General features: G+C 51.6%; 1 protein-coding gene across 1 annotated transcript; it reads right to left on the bottom strand.

Moving 5' to 3' along the window:
• Positions 1 to 796: 796 nt before the first annotated feature.
• Positions 797 to 15,668, bottom strand: MORF4L1 (mortality factor 4 like 1). The gene is made up of 13 exons (XM_030955555.1): positions 15,544 to 15,668; positions 13,759 to 13,805; positions 11,724 to 11,791; positions 9,549 to 9,635; positions 9,316 to 9,396; positions 7,583 to 7,645; positions 5,443 to 5,468; positions 4,785 to 4,873; positions 4,579 to 4,680; positions 4,254 to 4,342; positions 3,017 to 3,189; positions 2,610 to 2,694; positions 797 to 1,478 (listed from the first exon to the last, which is right to left on the bottom strand). The coding sequence occupies exons 1-13, from the start codon at positions 15,581 to 15,583 to the stop codon at positions 1,394 to 1,396; spliced, it is 1,035 nt and encodes a 344-aa protein (XP_030811415.1). The 5' UTR covers positions 15,584 to 15,668; the 3' UTR covers positions 797 to 1,393.
• Between the last annotated feature and the right edge of the window lie 4 nt (positions 15,669 to 15,672).

Raw genomic sequence — 15,672 nt, forward strand, 5'->3', positions numbered from 1 at the left:
GGTAATGGCCAGGATAAATAATGAGAAGTGGCTAATTAACAATGCTGAGGTGAGCAGGCAGTGATTGGAACAGCACCAGGAGCCAGAGGAGCACCCACCTTCCCACATGGCTCCAGCCCAGCCTGGCACTGGGCAGGGAACCCACAGTGCCCCTTTGCCTACTGCCTGCCTGCCCCGAACAGAATTCCGAGTAGGAACCCGCCTTGGAAGTGCCACAGCTGCTCCCAGCCCTGCCTCAGTTTCCATGGCAACTTCCCCTCACCCCATTGCTTAATATTGTCCTTTTTCCATGGAACAGCAGATCCTGCTGCTTTTTCAAACAGCTCCTTATCCAACCGGACCATCCCACCCCCAGCACCACCGGGGGCTGTGCTCAGCACAGCAGGGCACCAGGGCAGGGTGGGACACGACCCTGCTGGGCTCCTGGCCAGGGAATGTGCTCACAGCTTCCCTGAGCCCGGGCAGCCCTGCCCATCCTCACCCCCAGCAGGGGCTGGGAGGGCACAGCCATGCTGGGGACACGTGTGGGACCCTCCTGCCCCTCAGCCCCTGCAGGAAAGGCTCAGTCCCACCCCAGAGCAGCCCTGGGACAGCATGGGGCCCACACCCCTGGCCACTGTGGCTTCCTGCAGTAACATCTGTGATTAAGACCTGGTGTTTTGCCTGCAAAGAGCAGCTATTCAGAGCCAAGTCATGCAATGCCTTTAAGAGATCCAAACCCCTCATTCCCTTGCTCAGCCTGGCCAGGACACTCACACGGCAGAGACTGATGCAAACACAAACACCAGAAACCACATTGAAATTAAAAAAGTTTATTTGCAGATCTGTAAAACAGCTCTGCCAAAGACCAACGTTTCCAAACACTACGAGATAAGAATGCATTTTCCTATCATTAAAATATAAAAAAAAGTCACAGTCCTTCAACTACCCCATGAAAAGCAGATGTTTATGAACCAAACACTGAACTTTCAACACCAAAATGTCACTGGGGTGAGTGAGACAGTCAATAGCACCGAGACAGGTGACACAGCCCTCGTGGTCTGTCATTACTATGGAATAAAGCGGGTTAGTGAGGCTGAGCCTCTGGGGAGAGCAGCCCTACGAGCACTGAGTCCAGACAATGACACACCAGAACACATTCCTTTACATCCCAGCGATGCACACACCAAGCCAGAAACGCCACGGAGCTCCCAGAGCTCCGAGCTTCCACTGTGGGACGAGAAATTCCACTGCAGAACAAGGAATCTTCCGGACTCACGCGGCAGCTGCACTTCACACACACAACTTTAATCACTCTATGTTTACAGGAGCTGTGCAGGAGCTGTGTGACGGGGAGGTGAAGGACAGGATGCAGAAGTGGGCAGTGTGCAGGATCCAAGCCTTGCTCCATGGATTACACCGCTTTCCGGTGGTACTCCGGAGGGGCCACCTCGTAGTCACTGGCGCTGAACAACGCAGAGGAATTCTTCGCTAAATATCTACAGAAACAACAAAAACATTACATTGCTTCTTGCCCAAATCCTCTGTTGTTCAGTGAATCTGAATGGCCAGACACACAACAGGGCTTGAGAAGCGCCAGTCAGTCGCACAGTGGCTGCTCCCATCAGCTCTGCCAAGCACTTACAGATCTGACAGCTCAGCCAAAAAATCCATTCCAAACGAGCTGCCAAGCACCTCTGGCTCCAGGTGAGCTCTGGCAGCTCAGGATGAACAGGATGAAGCTGTTGGTATTTGAGGTTCAGGCAGCTGCTGTACCAAGAATCGATCTGGAACGCTCTACTCAAAGGAGCAGGGACAGCTCAGGACACCAGGAAGCTCTGTCTGCACAAACAGGGACCCTCGAGGGCTGAGTGAAGGATGGCAAAACAAGGAATGGCCAAAGGTAAAAGTTGTGTGCCATTAATTCTCATGGAATGGGTTCAGGATTTCTGCTCACTGGGTTCACATTTCTACCTCTTCAGCACCTGCATTTACCTCAGACTGCCCCAAAGGACCAGGGCTATCCCTGGGCAGGTTTTCCCTGGCTACCAGGCTGACTCCTGTCAAGCCCTGCTGCAGAGCTGTCCTGGATTTACTGAGGCTTTTCTTTCAGCTTCCAACAGCTCCTAATCATAGAATCACAGAATGATTTGGGTTGGAAGGGACCTTAAAGCTCACCTCATTTCACATTGAAGTGTTTTATTATTATCAGGATGTTTTCCTCTTGAACATCCCACGGCTACAGGGAACCATAGCACACTAAAGCCCTGGTGACAGTCTGTCCCAGAAATAACATTCCTAAAGTTCATCACTTTTTAAACATTTGCTCAATTGTTGTTGAGTAACTGTTGTGTAATTTAATAGCTTGCTGGAATTATCATCTGCTTTTTTTAGCAGCTATAAATAAATGTTGAAGGATTTATTTTGCAACAAGGAGCAGATGGGACAGGGTAGGAGTGCAGATTAACAGAACCAGAGAAGTGGAGTCTGAGAGGCTTCACTGCAGCCGTGGGGAAGATCCCACACACAGGCCCCAGTTACACAACAATTCACTGAAAAGGGGCAGCCTCACAGCAGCCTGAGCTCCCTGACTTCTCTCTTTCTTGCTGGAAGACCTCACAAGTACTCACTTTAAGAAGTCATGCAAGTAGTTCAAAAGCAAAGCCAGACTCTTCTCATCCAGGGGTGTGTAGGCCAGCATGGCTCCGATCCGCACTGCCCAAAGCAAGGACACTTGTCACAAACACTGCTTCAAGTCACTGTGTAAGTCCACAGCCTTACAGCAGCACAGGAAAGCAGCCCAGGAATCTATTCCAATATATACCATTTCACCCAAACCAACCAGACTTTAAAAATTAATTTCCATCCCAAACCCTGCAATGGCTCTGAGCCTTTTGGGTACACAGATAGGGAATGAACCCACCCTTAGGGAATGAACCCAGCCTTCAGAGCTGCCTGTCACAGGCTCGAGAGGGGGAAACAAGCACTTGACTCCCTCCCAGTGCTGTCCATCCCCCCCTGCCCAGGTGGCACTCACCAAAGAGCCTCAGGAGGTGTGGGGCCCCGTAGACCTGGGACATGGGGGCGTCGGGGTGATCGGCCAGGATCTCGGCGTACTGGGGCCTCTCGAACTTGTACAGCAGCTGGGTGCCCAGCATGACATTGAAATACTCCTTGATCCCAGCCACCACCTCGTTGACAGCGTATTCCCTGGGGACAGAGAGCTCTGCAAGGCCTGCTCCAAGGAACAAGGACTGCTCCAGGGCAAGGCTTGGCTTGGGGAGAACACTGAAATCGGGAGGGTCCTTCACAGGCATTCACATCTTGCAAGGAAATTTGTCTGGAGACCTTAAAATCTACAGCCACAGGGAGGGATGCAATCCCAGACCTCCCTGGAAAATGGGCTGTTCTGAACAGAGCCAGGATGTAGGCAAACCAAGAACAGCAGAGATGGACTTGGAGCAGCCCTTCTGAAGGCACAGGCAGCACTGGGGACATTCAGCAGCTTCCTCTGTCACCCAAAGCTCATCCCAGCTCACACCATGTTCAAAGGACAATGCTGAATTAATTGCACTGAGCAGGGGGACAATCCCCTAGTATTCAGGCACCTGCTCCCTCCTCCCAGGCCTCTCCTGCCAGATTCCTGCAGGCCTCCAACCTCACCCTGCCTGTACAGGACCTGGCAGTGACAGGAGCACAACCCTCACCCCACCCTGCCAACAAATTTAGAACAGGCATCAGGACAATTACATCAGAGCAGGTTAAAACACCCTGACAAGTCAATAATCTGCTTCCTCTTGAATGGAAGAAAATTACTTCCCCTTTCTGTTCTCCCTTTCAAACAGGAAAGTCTCCTGCAGAGTAAACACACCTTGTTTTGCTCAGGGCTGATTGCTGGGGTAATTACAAACAATAATTGGCTTTGCCCATCTGAGTATTTACAAATCCTTGTGCACCTCCCTGGCCCCTGGCTCTGTGAGGGAGCCCTGGGGCACTGAGCTCACCCCACATGGCTTCTCTGGGAAGTTTCATCAGCTTCCTTCAGGAAAAGGCTTAGGGCAAGTGGGGAAGCAGAACTCATATCCAGAAAGCAGACGTGCAGTTTGGAATTACTCCCTCAGGATTTCTGAACACCACTATCACCTTGGGCTTGGAACAGGGCACTGGACATGGGGCTGGGTCAGGTTTCACAGCCTTATTCCATTTTCCATGGAATCCAAGTCCAACAACAAGAGCCAAGGAGGTGTTTAGGGCTGGCAGTGAGCACTACTCACTTGTTATCAGTATTTCCTCGGGATTTTTTGTAGTTTGCATAATCCTCTAAAATGGAGTCCACGTTCTTCTTGGCAGGGAGGTAGAAGAGCTACAAATGCAAAACAGAATACAAGTTTGTCTCATTCTTGCAGACATTTACCTGGAAGCTGAACTGAAACCCTTTCTCACCAGGACATGTCTAGGATGAAATCAGCAGGTTAAGATGATACAGGTTGGGAAAGGAACTTCTCCAAGAGTTTAGCTGGGCATTAAAAGAACCCAACCAAGCTGGGCAGCCTGGGATAGTGGAAGGTGTCCCCCAGAGCTGGGCAGGATTTGTAGTACCTGTTTCTGCCTGGTGATCAAGTCCCAGTCATCCACCAGCCATGGCTTCAGCTCTTCGGGGATCTTCACCTTCACTTCAACTCTGTTCATAAACGTTTCCTCCTGGGAACAGCCAAGCCAGGCTAATTACTCTCAGGTACTAATTGGGAGCACAGTACCCTTCTGTTTTCTACCCAAAATCCCTGGGGGGAATGGAAAATACTCACACTTTCAACAGTTGGATCCACCCGAGCCCTCTTCTTCCTGGGAGGCTGGGGAGTCTCACTGGTGCTGCTCCCCTCCCCAATGCCTGGAGCTGTGCACAGCACACACAGCAGCAGGAAAAACAGCAGGCAACATTTAGGGCAAGGATTTCAAAGTAAGGCTCAGATTTTTCTCAGGTCACCTTTGCTCCTGTTGGGGTTTTTTTGTGGTTGTTTTAAATATTACTTCTGTTCTGGGAGTCCCCCATTTGTGCCAGTTTAAACTGCTGCACTGGCACTTATCTGAGGGAGGTTCTGCACTAGAACCACAGCAGTCTGCCATATTTTGGGGGGAGAATTTTTGGACCCAGCAGCTCAGCTTTGCAGCTGTGTCATGTCTCCATCTCATTAAGAAAACCTAAGTCTGAGTTAGGAAATTATTTCAGCATATCAGCTTTGCTTTGCAATTGCAAGAGCTCAGAATCCTGACAGGCTGGAAGGAGTACATTTTGTACCAAGCAGAAAAGTGTGGACCTTCCCCTTCCTGAGCAGGGAGAGCCCCAGGAGCCCAGGAGGGACAGCACAAGGTGTCAGTGAATTATTGGGTAGGCTGAAGGTCTTATTTCAGCTACAAACCCTTCACTAGAGAGACCCACTCAGATGCGAAATAAAACACACTTACTTTTCTGCTTGTTCTTTTTTGTTTTCCTGCAAGAAGAACACAAATTAGTGCACATGTCAAGAGAGTGATACTTAAGGAAGCCACAGCAGAGAGCCAGAAAATGTTTCAAGCAGCAGGAGCAATCCTCAGGGGCCTGGGCAGTGTTTAGCTAAGGACACACAGAGGAAACACAAGCTACAACTTGGCTTCAGAGCTATGGTATCACGAGATTCCTCATGGAACAGGTCAGAATTCACCATTTCTGGGAAGCTTTATCCTTCCCAAGTGCTCTTGGAGGACTACATGAGGTTTGTGGCTGGTTTATTTCAGACAGAATATGGCACAAGGAAACAGAAGTGCTGGGAATTCCCAGACAAATCTCACTAAACTGAATTAACTTCCAGTAAAAGATTGAAAAAACCCTCCAGCTTTACCAGTGCAGCAGCAGAGGGAAGATGCAGGAGCACTTTGTCTATTTACTACCCATTTTCAGCCAGTTTTAGCTGGAGTACCATGATTTATTCTCAGTTTGCTCCCTGCCAAGAGCAGCCTGGATCCACTGCTCAAAAACTGGGCACTGGGTGGATAAAACTCTACCAGGCCAACACTGATCCCTCAGAAATTCAGCACTCCCTCAATGACTCTTGTTTTCAGGCTCTGGACTGGGTTTATCAGGGCCAGGAAACAGGCAGAGCTCTGAGGAAGGGCTGGAGATAGGGAGAGTAAAGGGTTTTTTAAAGGCAAAGCAGCTGAAATGAGGCTGAAACTGTGGGCAGGATAAAGCTCATCCCTCAGAGGGAGCAATTCCCAGGGTAAGTCACCAACACTGGGCTGGTGCATTGCAGAGAAAGGCTTTTCTTCCAAACCCAAAGCCAACAGGGAGCCCTTCACAGAATTAATTCACATGATAAAAATCAGGTTAACCATTAGAACAGAAGCAGAGTTTTTTAGAACTCCATTTAGGTAATTTACAACCAGATGTTATTCCCTAATTTGTTACTCAGTGCCATATCTTCCCTCCAGAACACTTGGTTACCCTTCCTATTTTTCAAGCACCCATTAACTCTGTTTCCTGAATTTTAGGCCCATGAAATGTAGAATAAACTCCTGGTAGCTGGAATTCAGCACATTTAACAGAGTCAGAAAGTGTTGCATAGGCAGCCATAAAGGCTGCTTTAACTACACATTTTTTCTGCTACAGTTTCCAGTTACCAGAAGATGAGCAATTATTTCAAACCCAAACCTGCATTTCATACATATTTCTATTTGATCACAGATTGCTTTACAGCTTTTGGAACCAGTTGCTGCAGTTTGCACAACAGTTACCCTGAAGAGACTCAAACAAAAGCACAGCACAAGGAGCAGGTTCTGAGCTCTCCCTTCCAATGCCAGCACTGCTGCCCAGGCCCCTGAAAACTCCTTGGTGCCGCTTTCATGGAGCTGCAGGAATCAGCCTCTAGAAGGATCCAGGGCTGAAAGCCTGGAGTCAGCTGGACACAGGAGTGTCCTTCCACTGCACCCAGCCCCACCACCAAGTGCAGGGCAGAAGAGCTGCACAGGGGCTTTCAACAGCCCCAAACAGGGCCCTGCTGGCTGCCACAGCACCCCAGGACAGCCACGGGCCCCCAGGGCCTGCCCAGAACCCAGGGAGAACCCAGGGGAGCTGAGGCCGCCCAGGGCCTGCCCAAAACCCAGGGGAGCCAAGGACACCCAGGGCCTGCTCAGAACCCAGGGGAGAACCTGGGGCAGAACCCAGGGGAGCTGAGGGCTCCTAAGGCCTGTGTAGAACCCAGGAGAGAGGAAAGGTGGTCCCCAGGACAGCTGAGGACACCCAGGGCCTGCCTAGAACCCAGGGGAGCCTCCCAGGGCCTGCCCAAAACCCAGGAGAGAACCCGAGGAGCTGATGGCTCCCAGGGCCTGCCCAGAAAGCAACAAAGAAACCAGGGAAGAACCCGGGAGAGAGGAAAGGTGGGCCCCAGGACAGTTGAGGGCTCCCAAGGCCTGCCCAGAACCCAACAACAAAAGCAGGGAAGAACCCAGGAGAGAGGCAAGGTGGGCCCAGGAGAGCTGAGGGCCCCCAGGGCCTGCCCAGCAGCCAGGGAAGGAGGAGGCGGCCCCGGGCTGGCAGCCCTGCGTGGCGGCTGCCCCAGGCCTCACTCACCGTGTGGAGATGGCCGGGGTCTCCAGGCAGCACACGGTGTGGGCTCCATCCCGCCGGAAAAACCTGGGGACAGGGCACACACAGCTCGTGGGCAGCCCCACACAGCCCAGCACCACTGAGCACTGCTGGGGACACGCTGTGCTTACACTAGTGCCACCACTGCCCCGTCAGCAGGGGAATACATCTCAGAATATAAACCACCTTTCCCTCAGATGCTCCAGGAGTGCCACAGAAGGTGCATTCTGAGCCCCGCAGAGGTGGACAGTGCGATCATTTAGAACAGTTGTGTGAACAGTTTCTCCCCCCCACTACCACCAGTACTTCATGTGTGTGCAATGAGCTCTGATGTACAAGGGAACAACCCCGAGGTTGGATTTTGGAAGTGTATTTTGGGGAGCATTACTCTGTAGTGCAATCAACACACACTCACAGCTGAGTCAAACTCACACCCACCACCAGCTCCCTCCCACCACTCACATGGGAGACACTCAGCTGGAACAGCCCCTTAAGCAGCCAAATCAGTGCTGGTCATCATTCAGACCTGCTTGAATTAGGTTTTAATGACACTTATCATTATCAGCTGCCTACGGAGTTGGGCTGGGTTTTGTCTGACCCAGGTGAGTGAGTGCTTCCTGTGCAGGCTGCTCCTGAGCTGGCAGGACTCAGCTGGAGCTCAGCCTGCAGCGCCTGGGCACAGGGGAGCACCCAGCCAGGAGATCCAGGGGGATCCAGCAGGTCCAGGGGGCCCCAGCAGATCCACTGGCTCCCCTTCCCCGGAGCAGGAGCCAGCTACAGCCCTGGCCAGGTTTTGGCCAGTCCCAAAGTGAAACTGCCCCAGCATGCAGAGCAAACCCCAACTCCCTGTCCCCAGCTGTGCTGCACTCCTCGAAGCCATGACTCACATCCCACGCCAAACCTGCCCCTGAGCGAGCCCTGCAGCCTGAGGCTGCTGCCAAATCCACTTCTGAAGAACTGGTGGCATTTCAGCAGCTTCCTTGTGACAGCCAGGATCACAAATGAAGTTAGGGATTCAAAACAGCCCATTAGTAAGGGCCATGTTCATCAGTAAGTGAAACCCTGCCCAAACTGAAGATGACAAATGAGCAGAGCTCAACTTATTGTCTGAAAATCTACCATAACATCTCTCCTGAATCACCAAAAGGATGGAGTGAAGGAAATCTGACAGTCACAGCTCAAATTAAGTTTTTCTAGTAGATGCCTGAGCTTGCTTCTGGTCTCTTAGGATGCAGATGCATTTTTAATTGTGTATGTATTGGTTTAGTTTTGTCAAAAGCAGCCAAAGAAAGGCTCTTTAAATGCAGTTTTGACAACTGCACCATGGCAGAAGGCAAGGCATTGTGAGGATTTTATTCCAAAGTGCTTGGGCAAGCTGGGAAATTCTATAGAGAAACTGATTTTACTGAGATGTACGGGACTTATGAGGAATCACCACTTTTTGAGTGTCAGGCCACCAACAATAGACTGGAAAAAAAGGCAGAGGGTGTCTGCTCAGCACCTCAATTCAACATTACCTGTGCACCTTCTAAAAGGCATTTTAAATGAAATACTTTAACAAAGGCCTTCTTGGTGCCATTAAACTGGTTTTGCACAGGCTGTGCCACAAGAGATGGAGTTGAGCTGCAGAGCCATTAAAACTGATGAGCCAAAGTCTGGGAGGTGTTTTGGGCAGGGCTGGGGGGTGGGTTTTTATTTTTAAATAAAAAGAATCTTACACTTCAACATTCTTCTGCTGCAGACCAGAAGTCTTCTTGCCTGGAGCAGCTCCTCTCATCTTCCCCTCTGCATATTGTTCCCTTTAAACAGAGAGTATTCAGAAATAAGATTTTGGTGGAAAAAGAAGCTTCTTTGGTATTGGTTTGAATCTCAGTAGCTTCCCCTGATAACTGTGGATGGAAGCTCTGTTGAACAAGCATTCCCTGACAATCCCTCCTTCCCCTCTACTCACTGGTTGGCCTTCTGGAGTTCTTTTTGTTTCTGCAGGTTGGTATCCACGTATTTGAGCACTCTGCTTTCTGGAACCCATTCATCCCAGCTGGAAAAAGCCCAGAGAGAAATAAATCATCACTCAAAGCCCTCCCATGAGTGCCTTCTACACACAGTCAATTAAAAGCTTCACAGAATTTGGGACTAAACTCTGCTTTGTGTCAAGTCATGGACTGGCACAGCTCAAGGCCAAAGTCACCAAACGTTCCCCACGGGCTGGAGCTGGAATGATCTATCCAGGGAAGTGTAACCCTCTGGCATTTCCAGCTTCCCAAACTTCAGGGATGGGCAATTGAGGAGGGAGAGAACAGTCTTTAATTCAAAAGCAGCATCACAGGAAAAAAAAATTACTCTATGCTTACAAAATTATGGGATGTCTGTAGCCATAGTATATTACTGAGAAAGTTTCCTTTATCTATTCCAACATTTTATAGGTTAACAAATTCAGCAATAGGATCTTACTGTAAGGAGAAGAGCTCTGATTTCTGTCTGTGAAGGGAACCAAGATGGCATGAATATTTGCAGAATCTGAACGATTTAAGAGAACAGGTGTTGGGGAAATTGCCATTACAGCAGGAATTCCACTTCAACACAGAGTGCCTCAGCTGAGCAATCTGACAACTTATCTCAAATAAAACACATTAAAAGTGGCCGAGGTATTCCAAAGCACAGCAGCTAAAGCTCTTTATGAAGAGCGCTGTGCCAGTGTTCAGCAGCTGCCACTCTTGGAGCAGCACGCGGCCAAACCAATATTGCTGCAGGAGCACCAGGACCTCAGAGGGTGGAGAGAAGGCAAGCGCAGCACCTGCAGACTGCAGAGAGACACCTCCAGCTGTGCCCAAAGCCTCTGGGGTTTGGGCAGCGCTCTGCTCAGCTGTCTAAGCACATATCCCACTCCTGCCTGTCCAGCTGCAAGGGACCTTCCAATGTGCTGGGTGCCCAGGTGACAGAGCTTTCTGCTATCCTGACTCTTGATACTGGCAAAATAACTCCAAGCCAGGCCCTGACAGCTGCAGATGAAGGCTCTGCTGCCCTGGCTCTCACAGCAACACCACTTTTAATGTCCTTAATTGGAGTGTGAAGGCAAAAATGAAAACTCAAACAGCACAAGCAAGAAAAGCGGGATCAGGACAGCACCTCTGCCCCTCCATGGCACAAACAAGGGAAGGAAGGGCCACACTGATGCTGCCTCATTAAGAGGAGCCAGCACACAGTGATTGTGCCCCTGGAAGTGTTGTGTTTACACTGAGCCATCCCCTGGCCCTCTGGCAGCAGGGAGAGCGGATGCAATTAAAAGTCACATCTAAAACACGAGCTTCAGCTTTTAGTCACATCACAGAGATCAAGACTGCTGTGACTAGGAGTCCTCAGCACTGAAATGAAACCAAACCAAACAGGAAACTGCCCTCTGAGACTTCTGGGTCTGAAGAGCTGAGGTTTTTAATCACCTAGAAAAAAACCTCCATTTCCTAAATTCAATCCGAGGGGTAGAAAACAACTCAAAAAAAGGGAGAAAAGTACATCAATATAACAACCTCATGGAAGCTTTCACCTCTAATGGGCTCCACATTTATCCCACAGAGATGCCTGTAGCCCTCAGCCATCCCTCCCGTGGAACCCTGCCAGTTTTGCAGGAGGAAGAAGCATCTGTAGGTGTACTTTAATCTGAGAGGCTGGAGCTGAAACTCAGGCTGCACCTGCTGCTAACCCAGCCCTCAGCAAGCTGTGCTCCAAAATCCCCTGAACACTGGGCTAAGAGGCAGGGGATCTGAGTGGTTTTGCCCCACCTCAGTAGGAGCTGCCCTTCCTCCCAAGGCATAACCAGGAAGTTTTCATAGCAGAGGTTTCTGCCAGGGAGGAACTCCAGTGTTTCCCACCCTGAACAACCAGAATGTCCCAGAGCATTCCCAGCAGCCTCCTGACAGCTCTGCAGGAAATGGCCAGTTTGGCAATGTTCTCGGTGTTCCATAAATCAGGTACTAAATCAGCAGCTCAGGTGTTAAATCACTCTGGTCAATCCCAGAGGATCTGGCAGCAGCAGGGACATGGCAGGGCTGCTGCACCCAGCCCACACTCAGACAAAGCATCTCCCTGGAAAGGAAAGAGAAATCCTGCTTTTATTCCATGCACTACTTACTTTTTATTCCAACCACTGTAGTGGATGAAGTATTTCACTTGCTTGTCCTTTATGGCAACCTTTACACACTGGAACAGAGAAGAAAGGTCAGTCAGTCCCAGGGAGCACAAGGAGATCTCAGGGAATTTTGCTGCTTTAGCTTGCAGAGTTTTCCCTGCCCCTGAACTTCTTGGCTGCACAAATCAAATCCACCAACTCAACACTTCCCCCAGGAAGTTCAAGTCCTGTTCTGGAGGTGCTGAGATTCAGCTGCCACTGCCCCCTGAGCAGTGACAGAACGAGGCTGCTGTCAAAGCTGCAGGGCTCCAGATCTGAGTCTCTGTAAAAGGGGCTTTTCTTCCACTGAAGTAAAAACTGCTCCCAAAATTACAATTGGTGTTTTCCTGGCACAAAGAGCCACCTCCAAGTGTTTGAGAGGGCAGAACCTTTGGCTATACAACATTTTCTCAAGACCACACTGTGCTATACCCACTTCAGCTACAAAATATTGCCAGAGAGGAACGTCCTGCTTCAGGAAACAGCTGCAAAATGCCACACATGGATCTTAAACCCAGCCAGGACTAAGGTTCTGCTGCTCCTGCTGCAGCAGTGCTTGTTCTGACAGCCTGGAGCTAACCCCAGCCACACACAGCCTGCGCCTGCCTCTGCTTGTTTTGGAGAATAAAGGGGCTGAGCACCAAGCAAAAGATGACTCAAATACAGTTCTCTAGCAAAATTATTTTCCCTGCTGGGGGTTAGAAGGGCCTGAAGTGAATCTGCTTTAACTCTGCATGGCAGAGATGCACAAACAGCTCCTGTTTGCCACGAGCCCTCACAAAGAGCTGCTCTGACCACCTTGCCGTGGGACACCAAGGATGTGGTCAGGAACAAAACAACTGCTGGACTGAGAACCATGGGAGAAAAACAGATCAAAGGAGCAGGAAGAAAGCCAAGGTTGTTATTCATTAATACTGACAAAGCAGCTTTTAAAATTAAACCCTTAAATTAAACAAGCCCAACCTTTTTAACATGAAACTTCAAGCTCATTGTGCCAGTGCAGGAACTCAGAAGGATGCACTCAGTACAAAGAGCCAGCCAAAAGCCACTTGTGAGCTGGGAGATCCCTTGCAGCACCCAGCTGGCACAGTCTGCCCTGCAGCACTCACTCCACTCTGGACAAAGGAGGGCAGGCACAGCTGCTGCCCAGCTCGGGCTGCCCGAGTGGCACACGGTTATTCCCTCAAAACCAGAAGCCTCCATCACCCTCCTCTCTGCAGGCACTGGCACAACAACCCTGAGCACACCCTCCCAACAAAAGGTGGGAATTGTCCCACGTTTCCACAACCTCATCCTCCCGCTCCAGAGGCAGGAAGGAGCAGAGCAGGAGCCCTGAGGTGGGAATGGTTTGGAGCAGCCCAAACCCCCTCACTGCTCTGGGTTAGCATTAGAACTCTCTCCTGAAGAGAGAAATGGAGTGTTTCTCCTGCCTCCCTGTGCTAACACTCACTGACACCAAATCCTAAAGGATTTAAATCCCCGTCTGAGGCACCCCAGGAATTTCTGCACACCTTCCAACCCACACAGCTCCAAGAGCCCTTTGCTTCCCTTCCAGAGGGAGTGGAAGCACTCAAACACTGCGGCAGCAGGGGCACAAATCTACAGTGCAGGCTCCTGTGGCTGAAAAGCCAGAACTGGAAGCAGAACTGGGGCTGCCCCTTCCTTTGTCACTGCAGTGCAGCCCCTCCTGGGCACTGAGGAAGACCACGGGCTGTACTCAGCCCCCTCCCCCTGAGCAGCTCAGGCACCAAATCCTGCAGGCTCAAAGTGTTCTGGGATGTTCTAGCAGCCTCTGGGAGCTTCCCAGAATAGCTGCACGGTGCCACTGGGCTTCCTGAAATTGTTCTGGAATAGAGCCCCAGGGCTTGACATTGATTTCAGACGGGTTTTTGTTAATTTTAGTTCCAGTCCTTGGTCCCACCTAGAGGCACAGCAGCCAGAAACACGTCCTTGTTTTCCTGGGCAGCAGCAGGAGCCACCTGCAGCCGCACACACCCACCTTGGCTTCATAAAGGAGAGGTCCATGGAAACAAAGCACTCGCTCACCTGCAAGGGAAGCACAGACACAGCTCAGAGGGCCATGCCCACAGCCCTGTCACCAGGAACAGCACAGAGCACAGCGAGAGCACCGAGGCAGGAACTGGCTGCAGAAGCAATTTCTCTGTCCCACCAAAGGGACCAGAGCTGAGATTGTTTGGAGCCCAGAGCAGAGATCCCTGAGGATCCCAGGAGCAGCTGCACACTGGCACACAGCACTGGTGCCTTTGGCAGCAAACCCCACAAACCTGCCCCTCCCCAGGCTCAGGTCAGGCTGCAGCCCCCACAGCAGGCTGGGCTCAGCCACAGGCAGGCACAGCTGCCCCTCTGGGGGACTGCTGATCCAGGGCATCCCCTAACATCCCACCTCTGCACCTGAAGCTCCTGGCACCTGAAAGCCACTGTCATCCATGTCCTTTCCCTGCAGGAAGGGCAGCACGTGGCATTCCCAGCTTGGGGAATCAGGGAGAGAGACCCTCATGCTGCTTCCCCACCCAGCCTGGGGGACAGGGCAGGGCAGCAGCAGATCCCTCTCGTTCTGGGGTTTGGAGCAGGATGGGATTGCCCTTCAGCCTGGCTTTATCTGCTCCTGGCCAAGCCTCAGTGCGTGGTTCCACTGTGGAATTGCAGGGTACTTAACGCAGGATGTCTGAGGGCACACATCTCCTGCTGGAAGCTGCAGTGCCTCCCGGTTTTGGGAAGATGAGCTGCAGAACTGCGAAATGCTTCTGTGTCTCAACAAAGAGAAGGGCTCTCCCGGAAATGCCCACACTGATACATCACACAGGCAGTACTTTTATTTATTTAAAAATGTCCCTACAGACAGGGCTGACAATCAGAGGTGACATGACCACCCTCATCATCACAGCGCTGCTGGCAGACACACCCCTGCCTCAGGGCTGTGCAGTGCTTTCCAGGGGAGATGCCCACGGTTACTGAGGAACATTCCTTCTCAAAAAACACACGGACGATTTGCAGAAAGGGCTCTTTGTCTCCATGATAACCCGGCAGGCTCCTGCTCCCTCACACAAGGGCTGGTCCCTGCATACACACCCTGTTCCTTACACCAAAGCTCATCCCATCGCACCCCTGCCAGGACAGGGACCCCTTCCACTGTCCCAGGTGCTCCAAGCCCATCCAACCTGGCCTGGGACATTCCAGGGATGGGGCATCCATCTTACATTGCACTGACATTTTTATTTATCCTACTTGTATTACTCTCAACCGCAACCACTACCTAAAAACCAAAATATACTCAGAAAAATCCTCCTAAAAAGCCCGATTCATCCTCATTCACCCAAAGCCCGGTGCTCTGCGGCAGATGTGGATTCCAGCTGTGCTGGAATCCAGCGCTGCCTCCATGAATCCTCCTGCACGGGGCTCCCTTCCGGGGGACAATAAATAATCACTTTTCAAAGGCATTAAAACAAAATCCCCGACAAACCCGAGGGATTTCAGCAGTTTTAATGCCAAGGAACATCCGCGCAGGAAAACGAAGGATTTTTGGAATAACGGCGTGGGAAGGGCCCGCGTGTTACTGGGAGGAAAGAGGAGGGCCGGGAGGAGACAAAGCCTGCGGGAACGCAGCTTTCCCACCTAAGGGCACCTGCTGGGGCTGAGCCGGGAGCGCGGGGAGCGGATCCCGAGCCCCGGGGCCGGAGCCGAGCCCCCCGCGCCGGGCGCGGCCCGCGGCCCCCGGCACCCCCGGCCCGCCCACGCCGCAGCCCCGAGCCCGGCCCGCACTCACCCTCCTGGAACTTGGGCTTGGGGTCCTGCTTGGGCGCCATTTATAAGGGCCAGTCCCTCCTCCGGCCGCTCCCCGCGGGCCCCGCCGCTGCCCGGCCCGGCCCCGCCGCAGCCCGGCCCGGCCCCGCCG

Source organism: Camarhynchus parvulus, chromosome 10 (assembly GCF_901933205.1).
Source record: "Camarhynchus parvulus chromosome 10, STF_HiC, whole genome shotgun sequence".
NCBI classification, from domain to species: domain Eukaryota; kingdom Metazoa; phylum Chordata; class Aves; order Passeriformes; family Thraupidae; genus Camarhynchus; species Camarhynchus parvulus.

Excerpts from the sequence above, each read along its gene's own strand:
- MORF4L1 (XM_030955555.1), bottom strand. The coding sequence starts at position 15,583 with ATGGCGCCCAAGCAGGACCCCAAGCCCAAGTTCCAGGAGG. Across the intron at positions 9,636-11,723 it reads TACAGTGGTTGGAATAAAAA|CTGGGATGAATGGGTTCCAG; the intron begins GTAAGTAGTGCA and ends GGCTTTTTCCAG. Across the intron at positions 7,646-9,315 it reads CAGCAGAAGAATGTTGAAGT|GTTTTTCCGGCGGGATGGAG; the intron begins GTAAGATTCTTT and ends CCCTGTCCCCAG.